The sequence below is a fragment of the Rhinoraja longicauda genome, chromosome 17 (genome assembly GCF_053455715.1).
Source record: "Rhinoraja longicauda isolate Sanriku21f chromosome 17, sRhiLon1.1, whole genome shotgun sequence".
In the NCBI taxonomy this organism is placed as follows: Eukaryota; Metazoa; Chordata; class Chondrichthyes; order Rajiformes; family Arhynchobatidae; genus Rhinoraja; species Rhinoraja longicauda.
The window spans coordinates 26,390,056-26,403,160 of record NC_135969.1 but is presented as its reverse complement, the minus strand read 5'-3'; the positions used below and the strand labels follow the sequence as shown (position 1 = coordinate 26,403,160).

General features: G+C 42.1%; 1 protein-coding gene across 5 annotated transcripts in view; it reads left to right on the top strand.

Annotated features, from left to right (window-relative positions):
- The window catches only part of rad18 (RAD18 E3 ubiquitin protein ligase), a 149,019-nt gene that overhangs the window by 19,979 nt on the left and 115,935 nt on the right, over positions 1-13,105 (top strand). For 4 of the 5 annotated variants that reach the window (XM_078414418.1, XM_078414416.1, XM_078414419.1 and 1 more), the window contains exons 5-6: positions 2,221-2,543; positions 6,019-6,121. In XM_078414418.1, coding sequence (XP_078270544.1) covers positions 2,221-2,543; positions 6,019-6,121 — 426 coding nt within the window. The remainder of the gene's footprint in view (positions 1-2,220; positions 2,544-6,018; positions 6,122-13,105) is intronic. The other variant, XM_078414417.1, reaches the window with a different exon arrangement.

Here is a 13,105-nt window from a genome sequence, read left to right as displayed (position 1 = left end):
GAATTTGAAAATGCTCAACATGGTATCACTGGAGAGAGAAACAGAGTCGACCTTTTAAGTTGATGGTCCTTTATGATTGAGCCGAAATGTTAGTGTTTTTTTTTCTCATTTTTCCACAAATGCTGCTTGATCAGATGTATATTTCCAGCAGTTTGTTTTTTATTTTATATTTCCAGCATCTGTAGTGTTTCTTTTTACAGTCATAAATTAGTTTTGGGGATTGTTTTTAAGCTGTGAACAAGGAACAGTCTCAAGTAAATGTTTCATGTTGACCAAATTAATGTAGAAAAACAAATTTTCAAAATACCACACAATGAAACTCACCAACAGAAGATGATCCTGTATAATAGCCATGTGGCAAGAATGATAACAATAATCTTTATGATGAGAGTAATCTTCAAATCATATTGCAAGCATGCAGATGATCTAATTCAGTCAGCCTCATCCAAGTAGCTAATCATAGCACCATAACAGGCTTTATGAGTTGCTATCTTTGTTATGTTGCATAACATTACAACTGAGCCTGTTTTGAAAGAATTGATCTTCAACCATTCTAGTTATCAGCTGGAGGCATTATTGCGCTTTTATAACAAGCAAAAAAAACAAAGTGTTGGTAGAATTGAGCCAGGGTCCTTTTTCAGACTGAGGATCCTGCCCCAAATGGGATCCGTCTGTCCATTCCCTTCACAGATGCTGCCTGACCGGTTGAGATCACCTGCTCATTAGTTCATTGGCCCTGTTGATGTTGGGCAAGAGCTTAATATTACAACACCACCCAACCAAAGGTTCTACCTCTTATTATACATTGAATCATCTCCACCCATGCTCCACCCATGCTTCAGTGGTGTCATCAGTAAATTCATAGAAACATAGAAAATAGATGCAGGAGGAGGCCATTCGGCCCTTCGAGCCAGCACCGCCATTCATTGTGATCAAGGCTGATCATCCACAATCAGTAACCTATACCCAACTTCTCCCCATATCCCCTGATTCCACTAGCCCCCAATTATAGATGGCACTAGAGCTGTGCTTTGCCACACAGTCATGGGTGTAAAGAGAGTAGAGCAGAGGCCTAAGGAAGTAGCTTTGAGCTGCATCTGTGTTGTCATCTAAAGTTGTATTTAATATTTTAAATCTATTGTGTCATTTTTTTAAATTCTGCCACTCGACGGAGATGCGATTTTTTTCTTCTTTTTTTTTCTGCCCCCTTTTTTCCCGTATCATCGCAATCCCCACTGCGGCCTAACATCGTGGAGTAGCGCAGCCTTTTCTGGAGACCGACCTGGTGCTTCAACCGCGGGCGCGGCACGGATTTACAATCATGGAACTTGCAATCCCTTTGCCAGGGATCGACTGTGGAGAGCTCCAACCGCGGGCCTGTGGACTTTAACATCGTGGAGCCCGCGGTCCCTGGCTGGAGACCGATTCGGAGCTCCAAGCCGTGGAGTTTCAACCGCCTCAACGAGTGAGTTTCGATCACCCCAACACGAGGGCTCCGGATCGCCGACTGTGGGAGCTTTGATGGCCCCGACTGCTGATGGTTCGACACCCCCGACCGTGGGAGAATAAAGAGAGAGAAGATTGGACTTTATTATCTTCCATCACAGTGAGGAATGTGGGGAGCCGCTGTGGTGGATGTTTATGTTAATTTTTATTTTATGTGGCTGTGTGTCTTGTTGCCTTTCACTTAGTATGGCTGTATGGTAACTCAAACTTCACTGTACCTTAATTAGGACATGTGACAATAAACTGACCTTAAATCCCTCTGCTCTCACCTTCATTCAATGTGTAATTTTTTTAACTAAACATCTTATATTCATTGTCATTCAATTGCATCTACTATAGATTTTTCCATTTTAAGTTACCTTAGAATTAACTGAGTTGAACCCCCAGAAATATTGCCTCCAAATATGGTGACTGCTCTTTTTTTAGTGTTTGCATAATAAATGTTAAAAGTAAAATGCTTGGAAAAAACAATTTTATAAAGTAAGAAGGAACAAAACCTTGTGTTTATTTAAAATACAATTAGGCAACATGATAACACTGTTAAAGTGATAAATAAATATCAAAGCAGATCCATGCCCTTTTGCTAATATTTATGTGGGGTTAGCTAGGATTAAACTTTTGAAGCCTGAGCTATGGAAGGCCAGGTTTTAATTACTTTAGTTTGCAATGTTTGTTAGACATATAATTTCTTTTTTTTTTTAATTGTCTTCACAGAGAGTTGCTGTCCGACTGTGATTTTCAATCCCCTCCAGTCTCGCCTCAGGCAGTGCAAGTTGTGGATATATCCAACAAGAATCAATTGTCTGATTATAAAGCTCATGCCGGAATGAAGAGGGAGATGAATTGCATGGACAGATTTCTCTTTCTGAACCGTTCGTCCATCAGACCATCGGGGGCAGGATCTACGGAGAAACAGTATGAAGAGGACCAGAGTAACACTTGCACACAAACAATTACTGCTAATTGCTTGGCAGACCTAGCTCAAAAGGATAATGATCCTGAACCATCAACTTCTGGATTGAAGGAAATTGTGAAAGGTAAATTTAGAGTAATACTAGACCGTGGACCTGTTGGGTCCAAACCTCTACTGCATTGATGCAGCACCTTCCCTCCCTCCCCCCCCCCTCATCCCCCTCCCCCCTCTCCCCTCTCCTCCCCTCCTACCCCCCAAGGAGATGGATTTAAACTGTGAATAACTTTAAAAATATAACACCGATTTCAATGAAACTTCTTCCATTAGCACCAAAGGGACGACGGTGATTAAGGTGGGCCTAAAACTGTCGTACTATTGTGTACCGTTTTGGCTGTAGTTCAGAAACAAACAAACGAGTTTTAGAATATAGATGGACTAATTCAAGCTTTCAGTGGGCATGAACACCTTTGGCAGTAAAGAAAGTTCCTTATATTTCCACAGCTGTTTAAAATAATGGATTACAGATTAATGCAGTTTACAGCTGACATTAACATAATTGGCAGTAGAGAAATATTATATTTCTACAGCCGCTTAAAATTATGGCTTACAGATTTCAGTTGAGTAGGAAACCTGGAGAAATTGGTATTCATCTCCCATGAAGATTAGGTTTATAGGAGATTTTAAAGAGATTTAAATGGATACAGTAAAAGTTACATTAATGAATCATAATTAATTCAATGTTTTAAATCATAAGATGTAGGAACAGGAGAACAGGACAAGAGCAGCTAATTAAGCCTGCTCTGCCATTCCTACTCTTCTCCATAACCCTTTATTACTATACTAAATGGAAATCTATCATAAATATCAAACTGTTAAATATACATAAGGATTTGGCCTTCACACTGCTACGTGGCAAAAAACAAATTCTCCGAATTTACTCTTGAGAGGGTACACCCTTATTCTGAGACTGTACCTTCTGTTCTGAGCTCTGTCATGGTTTTTCTCGCATTTACCTTGTCTACATTTAAAATCTTATTTGTGTCAATATGAATGCTTCTGTTTATAAACTTGAATGAGTAGAGTCCTTCCCTATTTAACCTTTCCTCATAGAGCAATCTGGAATCGTCTGCGTTTAACATTCTGCAAACCGCCTCAAATATAATATATTTCCTTGAATAGAGGAACCAAAGTTGTTCACAGTACTCTAGATGTGTCTCCCAATGTCTTGTACTGATACAATACATCTTTCACAATCCCTTTGTTCATTAATCCCATTGAACTAAGGGCCAACACAGAACGCTACAGTGCAGGAACCCATGATGCCTGTGCCGAACATGATGCCAAATTAAACAACTCCGTCTGCCTACATATTCCTATCCCTCCATTCCTTGCTTCTTCATATGCCAATTTAAAAGCCTCATCACCTCTATCGTCACCGATTAGCTTCCCTATTAATGCCACTATTAGATTCCTTATTACCTGCTGCGCATGCGTGCTAGCTTTCTGTATTTCATGTCTAATCCCTTTTGTTCAACGGATTTTTGTAATTTTTCGTGATTTAAATTTATTCTGTTGCTTTGATTTTTTTTCATTCAAAATGAACATGTTTGCATTTCTTGTAATATATTCCATTTGCTAACTTGTGGCACACTCAGTAACGTATTAGTTTCTCTCTGATGGTTGTAGCGTTCCACTGGTGACCTGAAAATTTCCCCATTTCCCCATCTCACTGCATCCTACCTGTTTTCCAATCCTCTATCAATGCCAACATATTACCTACAATACCATGGGCTCTCTCCCTATGACTTAAACTGTTGTGAGGCATCTTGTCAAACATCTTCTGGAAATCCAATACATCAACTAGATCCCCATTATCCACTTTTATTGAGGCTTGTTCAAATAAATTCTGGAATATATTTGTCAGTCATAATATTTTCTTCATGAAACAATGCTGAATCTCTTTAATTAAATTATGATTTTCTAAATGTGCATCTAATACTTCCTTGATAATTGATTCTAACATCTTTTCAAAATAGATCTAATGCTGATTGGTCTGCTTTTTGCTTCCTCTTTTTGACACGGGGAGTCACACTGGTAGTTTTCCAATCAATAGTCAATAGTCGTTTATTTGTCACATACACATAAATGTGTAGTGAAATGAAAAATTACCCGCAGTTCAACAATAAGACCAATAAGAATAATCAATAAAAATGCAATAACACATACAATCATAAACTAACACCAAACAAAAGAAACATCCATCACAGTGAGTCTCCTCCAGTCCCTCCTCACTGTGATGGAAGGCCAGAATGTCTTTCTCTCTTCCCCTGCCGTCTTCTCCCGCGGTCAGGCTGTTGGAGTTGCCCCGTCGGGGCGGTCGTGGCTCCCGACATTGAAGCCCCTGCTGGGCGGAGAAAATCCCGCGGCCTATTTCAGGCCGTGCCGGACAGTGAAAGGTCGGGCCGACCCAAGCCCCGCGATTCGGGGCGGGCGAAGACGCTGCCGGAGCTCCCGATGTCGGCCCCCATCCAGGGGCCTGCGGGCTTCCGACGTCCAGGCGGCCCACGCTGAAGCCTCCGGAGACGAGTAGCAGCCGCTCCCGCAGCATCCGAAGGCAGCCAGCGCCGCAGGTGGCGAGTCCGGGCCGTGGGCTCTGCGAACCAGAGCCCAGGTGGTCCTAGCCGGAGCCCGCCAGCTCCAGGTGCATGGCCGGTGGTAGGCCGCAGCGGGAACGGAGACACGACACAGAAAACAAAGGTCGGGTCTCCGCTCAGGAGAGACAATGTTACAGTTCCCCCCCACCCCACATAACACACAACCACAAACACTACACCATATTTAAACTACAATTCAGACAAAAACAACAAAAAACACAAAAGACAAACGGACTGCAGGCAAGCCGCAGCTGCGAGGGCAGCGCTGGTGTTTCAAATTCCTCACCAATTTCTCAGGCACTGGTTTCCTGATCATAATAACTCGTACATTTAAAAAAGGAATTCTCATATCAATCTGTCACCTCAATCTTCTTGTACTTCTCCAGAATCCAAGGATTTTTGAATAATTATAATAATGCATCTATTATCTCATTCGTCGCGTATTTAGATTTACATCCTGCCAGTGGAAACATATTACATCTTGATTGAAATAATATGTAAATTTATCCATTAAAAGGAACGTTGGTAACTTGAGGTGACAGATTGATATGAGGATTCCTTTTTTAAATGTATGAGTTATTATGATCAGGAAACCAGTGCCTGAGAAATTGGTGAGGAAGCAGGTTCAGAATTGCTGCTGAAAGGGAATTGGTTATACTCTTATAGGAAAATGATAGACTTTTGTAGAATGACCAGTGGACTGGGATTAATTGGAAAGCACTTTCAAAGGATGCAGAAGGTTAAATGGCCTTTTTTGCATCACGATTCTATGATTAATCATGGAACAGTACTTTTACTTCAGTGCTAGCTGAATTGGGCATATGCCATGGAATTAATTGATAGTCACCTCCATCTGTGAATGGAGAAGCCTGAAACAGCATTCAGAGGATTTCAGCAAATATTCGACTACACTGTATAATCTCCACGTTTTCCTCTTTTCTCTAGCAGTGGATTGCCCTGTCTGTGCAGTTGCTATACCTGAAAAGAATATTAACAGGCATCTCGATAGCTGCCTAACACGGGAAGATAAAAAAGAAAGTCTACGAAGGTATAATATTCAGATTGCCTCACATATTACTGTTGTGCTTCAAGTTATCTTGCCTTATTTGGGCGCTGGTCCTATTACCATGCATGTACTGTACTATTACAGTAAACCCTCATTACAATGGACCATAAAGGGGGGGGGGGGGGGAATGATGGTGTCCATTATTCTCGATTGTCCGCTATAACCGAGTACGGTTTTATCATTGTATGTAGTCGAAATAAAAAAACTCCAGATCAATACACAAAAGGACACAAGTGTTGCAGCATCTCTGGAGAACATGGATAGGTGACGTCGGGACCCTTCTTCAGACTGATTCAGTCTGCTGAGTTACTCCAGCACTTAGTGTCGTTTCACCTTAAAACTAGGCGGTAATGCTGCTGGTCTGCACCAGCGAGCCCTTCATGACCAGCTGCAGCTCACATTGTTGTCCCTGGCCAGCAGCACTTTCTTCAGATCGCTGCCAACATCAGGATGTGTTTGGTCACCGTGGGGCTCCCGTCCCTCACACCAGCTGCCACTACTTACTTTGCTTTGTCCGTTCCATTGCCCACGCCTCCTCCTCCTTCCCCGCTGTCGCTGACATTTTCCAAGGCGGAGTATGTGGGCAACTCAGGGGGAGGATGAGGTGGCGAATGAGGGGGGAGGAGGGGAAGGTTCAATGGACAGAGCGATACAGGGAGGAAGAGGCGGCGGAGCAGACAAAAGTGAAGAAGAAGCGTCAGCTGGTGGGAGGGGAGGGAGCCGCAAGGTGACCAAGCGAGACCTGTCGGTGGTGGCGGCAACCTGAAGAAAGTGCTGATGGTGAGGGGCTACAACATGAGCTGCAGCAACAGCCACTTCAACCGGAGCATGTGGTGGGTGATCAAGGGCTTGCTGGTGCACCTTGCGACTGTGGACTGTAAGCGGAAGGGAGGTGGTGTGAGCTGGGGGTGGCGTCGGCAGGTCCATCCGCTACAAACAAAATCCGTTATAAAGGGGTCCATAAAATTGAGGGTTTACTGCATATACGTTGGTACTGTTTATGAGGGTTTTTTGTCTTTTTGCTTATTAAAGTGGGTGTTAACACTGAACTCAATTATTTTCTGAAGCATTCATCGTTAAACATACTTAATTTAAGAATAGTTTGGGTTAACACTTCAGTAAAGTAGCCATCTTATATTGTTCTCCACCTTTATCTGTCGGTAAAGTTAGTTGTATTCTGATGTTGGACATTAATGCTTTGAAATTTCAGAAACCCTACCACTTACTTTATACAAGATCATCATACTTAATGAACCAGCTATTTGGTTAGTTTCTAAAGACTTTCACTGTCTGCATACTGACGTTTCTCTTTGGAAGTTCAGTACTTCAGCGCAGAGATTTTGATTTGCTCCATATCAATGTCAAGATTATTGAAGAGCTGTACCAGTAATACAATTGTATGCTTTCTCTCTGCCACCTGTTGTTCTGGTGGCATTGGTTTGATTTGGCACATCTAAATTTCAAGTAGAGAGGAAAGGCCAACATACTTTGATCTCTGGTGCAATTTACTTCTGTCCATTGTTGCTTGTAATCTGCTGTGAATTTTCTCTAATTACTGAATCAAAATAGATACACAGTTGTGTAATGCTGGCCTGCGTATAGTGACCCAGTTGACCACGAGTGGCTGCTACAGTAAAATAACACCAACCTCGAGCTTATATCCTGCAACTCATACATAAAAGACAAATCTGCACTCCAAGCTGTCAATTCTAACTTGTATTGTCAAATGTAGGCCTGATTTGCTTTTTAAAACACTTGTGATTACATTGATGGGTTTGAGCCCTTGTTCAAAGTCATTTTCATTGATTGCGACTTTATTAGTTAGCGTTGAGAATGGTTGCTATTGTTCAATTATAATTAGCTCATTTGCTAAAATATATGCATTGCTGATTTTGTGATCAACATCACAATGTTAATTTGAACATCTGTTTTTATAAAACATGAATGTTGCTCTTGTGAGTTGTTATATGCAGGATGCAGGATAATTTATGTGTAAATTGCTGAAAGCAACACATTGGTACTCAAGATTATATGCATTTAAACTGGTTCTGTACAAAAGAAATAAACGAAACTGAATCAGAGTTAAATGGCTGGGTTAGAGCATTCCAAAGTTAATTGCTCCCTTTAATAACATTTCTCTGCTGTTTTTGTTTTAGCTGTTTATTATCTTATTATTACTATCAGAAATAATTCCATTCTGCTGTGCTGTGAATCCCATTTTACCATTGGCCAATCTGATTTAAAAGAAATCAATTTATTTCATAATTTTACATTTTGAAGGGGCTCATTGGGCTGAAGGGTGGTACCATTGGGGAAATGGTCACATGGACCAGAATGTAATGATGGATTGAGATTTCATAACTAATCCTGAAGATGGCAGCAGCTAACTGATTATGTGGAGACAATTTCAAGAGTCAAGTGCGCTTTAATTGTCATATGCACCAAAAACGGAATAATGAAATTCTTACTTGCAGCAGCACACAGGTCTGTAAACACAGTTCACATAGATATATAATAAACACCAAAAAGAAATTCAAAAAATTAAAAACGTCAATATTAGTGCAAATAAGCCTGAAGACCCTAGTACAAACAAAATAGTTCATAGTTCCTAGTTTAGTTGATGTTTATAGTTTTCAAGAAATTGATGGCTGTTGGGCAGAAGCTGTTCTTGAACCTGGAGGTCATGGTTTTGAGACTGCTACACCATCTTCCCAATAGAAGGAGTGAAATGAGAGCATGGCCAGGGTGCTGTGGTCCTTGATGATGCTGGCTGCCTTTTGAGTGCCTCCTTTAGATCCCTTTGATGATGGGGTGGCCTGTACCTATGATGGCTCGGGTGGTGTCCACCACTCTGTTCGTGTTGCCGAACCTGGCTGTGATTGAAGCAGTCAATATGCTCTCCACAATATGTCTACAGATGTTCAAGAGAATATTTGTCGACCTACCGTAAATCCTCAAACTTGAAAGGAAATAGAGGCATTGGTGGACTTTCTTCTTGGTTACGTCAGTGTGCTGGGCCCAAGACAGATCTTCAGAGATATACACACCCATTAGCTTGAAGTTGTTGACTCTCTCCAGAGCCGACCCGTCGATGAAGACAGGTTCGTAGATACTTGGCATTCTTCTAAAGTCAACAATCAGCACCTTGGACTTATTGATGTTGAGAGCAAGATTGATGATCTGGCACCATTTAATAAGACGATTGATCTCCCTCCTAAACTCTGACTTATTTACACATAAGTCGTACAACAACAGTAGTGTTGTTGGCAAAGTTAAAGATGGAGTTGGAATTGTGTCTGTCTACACAGTCATGGGTATAGAGTGAGTAGGCCAGGGAACTGAGCACACAGTCTTGGGCTGATGGTTATCGAAGAGGAAATGTTATTGCCAATTCGTACTGATTGTAGTCTGTTGATGAGGAAGCCGAGGATCCAGTTGCATAAGGAGTTTAGTTTATTGTCACTTGTACTGAGGTACAGTGAAAAACTTTTGTGTGCTAACCATTCAGCGGAAAGACAATACATGATAACAATCGAGCCATTCACAGTGTACAAATACCTGATAAAGGGAATAATGTGAATAATGTTTAGTGCAAGATAAAGCCAGTAGTCTGACTAAAGATAGTCCTAGTGTTTCCAATGTGGTAGATAATAATTCAGGACCACTCTAGTTGGGGTAGGATGGTTCAGTTGCCTGATAACAGCTGGGGAAAAAACCGTCCTTTAATCTGGAGGTGTGCGTTTTCACACTGCTATACCTTTTGCCTGATGGGAGAGGGGAGAAGGGGTTGGCCAGGGTGCGACTCGTCCTTGATTATTCTGCTGGCCTTGCCGAGGCAGTGCAAGGTATTAATGGAGTCAATGGAAGGGAGGCACAAAAAGCTGGAGTAACATGTAGGAAGGTTTTGGATTGAGCTGTTCCCAAACCATGCTGTGATGCATTGCGATAATGCTTTCTATGGAGCATCAGTAGAAGTTGGTGAGAGTTGTTGGGGCCACGCCTAACTTCTATGCCTTATAAGGAAGTAGAGTCATTGGTGTGCTTTCTTGGCCATTGCTCCAGGAGACGTTGTTGGTGATGTTTACTCCGAGGAATTTAAAGTATTCAACCATCTCTACTTCGGTGCTGTCAATTCAAACTGGGGTATGTGTACTGCTTCTCATCCTGAAGTCGAACATTATCTCCTTTGTCTTACTGACATTGAGAGAAAGATTGTTGTCTCGACACCAGGTTGCGAGGTTCTCAATCTCCTTCCTGTACTCCCTTTCATCATTATTTGATGTCCGGCCCACAATGGTGGTGTCGTCTGCGAATTTATAACTTGAATTTGATTTGTACATGGCTGCACAGTTGTGGGTTTACAAGGAATAAAGAAGGGGGCTGAGAACATATCCTTGCGGAGCACCAGGGTTGAGAATTATCGTAGAGGATGATTTGTTCCCTATTGGGGATGATTGGGGTCTGTTGGTCAGGAAGTTGAGGATCCCGTTGTAGAGATGAGTACTGACTCCAAGTCCCATGAGTTTGGTGATGAGCTTGGATGGTATAATTGTGTTAAAGGCAGAGCTGTAGTCTATGAGTAGGAGTCTGTCGTAGGTGTCTCTCTTAGCCAGGTGTTCCAGGGATGAGTGTAGGGCCAGGGAGATGGCATCATCGGTGGACCTGTTGTGGCGGTATGCGAACTGCAGTGGGTCAAAGCTATGCAGAGACCCGTTCCCTGTGCATGGTAACAAGTTTGACGGGGATGATGATGTTGAACACCAAGCTTTAGTCGATGAACAACAGCCTGGCATATGAATTCATATTGTCCAAGCGTTCCAGTGGAGAGCCAGCAAGATTGCATCCCCGGTTATTCAATTGTGGCGATAGACACATTGTAGTGCTTCCAGGTTCTTGCGAGGTAAGAGTTGATATGCGCCGTAATCAACCTTTCAAAGCACTTCATCACCACGCACTTTAGTGCAACTAGTCGGCCATCATTGAGGCATGTCACCTTGCTCTTTGTGGACATTGGTATAATTGATGCCCTTTTAAAGGTGTTGGGAACCTTGAACGTCAATAATGAGAGGATGACGGCATCCGCAAAATCTCTAGTCAGTTGGTCCGCACAGGTTTTGAGAACGTGACCAGATACACTGCCAACGTCCGACGATTTCCAAGAGTTAACCCTCATGAAACATTGTCCAATGTTACCCTCGGTGAGATTGTAATGCCATTGGGGGGCTATAGGGCCTGAGAAGGCATATTGGTGTTCTCCCCTACGAAGTGTACATAGAACGTATTGAGCTTGTCAGGTGATGTCTCTCTGTCGCTTGACAAATGGAAAACAGCAGAATTGTGCAAAGATTGTAATGCAATTTGAAATAGTGCGAAAATTGTACTGAGGTACCATAATGAAATAACCAAATGAGGTGGAATTAAGAATAAGAGTACAAAGAGGGTATTAAATTGGTGATTGGTTCTCCGGTCTGAACGAAGGATTATGTAAGAAGGTTCATGATTAACTTTGGTTAAATTTAGGAGTTTGATTACTTGAATGATCTAGCACAAACAAAAATTGGGCCAAACGTCCAGCAAATGTACTATTGGAGAGAGACAAATTGTTTTTCCGTGACTTGCTAGCAGTATTTCATATTGATAATGCGTTACAGTTTTTTGATATTTGCTCCAGAGTGGGTCCACCCCATGAGATTTGACAGTTTTCATAAGTGAAGATACTGGAAATTAAAATCTGAACAGAACAAAAACACATTGCTTCAAATAATCAGCAAATTGGGAAACATTTATGGGGAAAGGAAAAGTTGATAACTCACAGTGAATGACAGTGCTATTGTTGAGCAGAGGGATCTAGGAATGCAAGTACATGGTTTCTTGAAAGTGGTATCTCGGGTAGATAGGGTGGTCAAGAAGGTTTTTGACACATTGGTCTTCGTCAGTCAGAGAATTGAGTGTAGAAGTTGGGATGTGTAGGAAAAAAACCTGCAGATGCTGGTTTAAATTGAATGTAGGCACAAAATACTGGTGTAACTCAACGGGTCAGGCAGCACCTCGGGAAAGAAGGAATGGGTGACGTTTCGGGTCGAGACCCTTCTTCAGATGTTCTTAGAAGTTGGGATGTTGTGTTACTGTTGTACAAGACATTGGCAAGGCCACATTTGGAGCATTGTGTTCCGTTTTGGTCACCCTATTATAGGAAAGATGTTTTAAAGCTGGAAAGGGTCCAGAGAAGTTTTACAAAGATGTTGCCAGAACTCGAGGGCTTGAGCTATTGGGAGAGGTTGAGCAGGCTAGGACTTTATTCCTTGGAGTTCAGGAGGATGGGGGATGATCTCAGAGAGGTGTACAAGATCACGATGCAGACTACTTTATAAATGGGGAGAGGATTCTGAAATTGGAGGTGCAAAGGGACTTGGGAGTACTGGTGCAGGATTTCCAAAAGGTTAATTTGCAGGTTGAATCAGCGGTAAGGAAGGCAAATGCAATGCTAGCATTCATTTCGCGGTGACTAGAATATAAAAGCAAGGATGTAATACTGAGGCTTTATCAAGTGCCAGAGAGATTACATATGGAATATTGTGAGCAGTTTTGGCCCCACATCTTAGGAAAGATGTGCTAGCTTTGGAGAGGGTCCAAGATGGTTTACGAGAATGATCCAGGGGATGATTGGATTAATGTATGAAGAGCGTTTGATGTTTCTGAGCCTGTACTTGCTGGAGATCTCATTTAAACTTTCTGGATAATGAAAGGGTTAGTGAACGTGGAAAGGATGTTTCCAAAAATGGGAGAGTCTTGAACTAGAGGATATAGCCTCAGAATAAAAGGACATACTTTCAAAATAGAGGTGAAGAGGAATTTCTTTAGCACCAGGATGATAGCGGACTTCTTAAAGCAGATGGAACCTCTGAATGGAGGAGGGAGTGGTTAAAGATACGAAAACTCCTGCCAGCTGGTTTGCTCAGCCTCTGG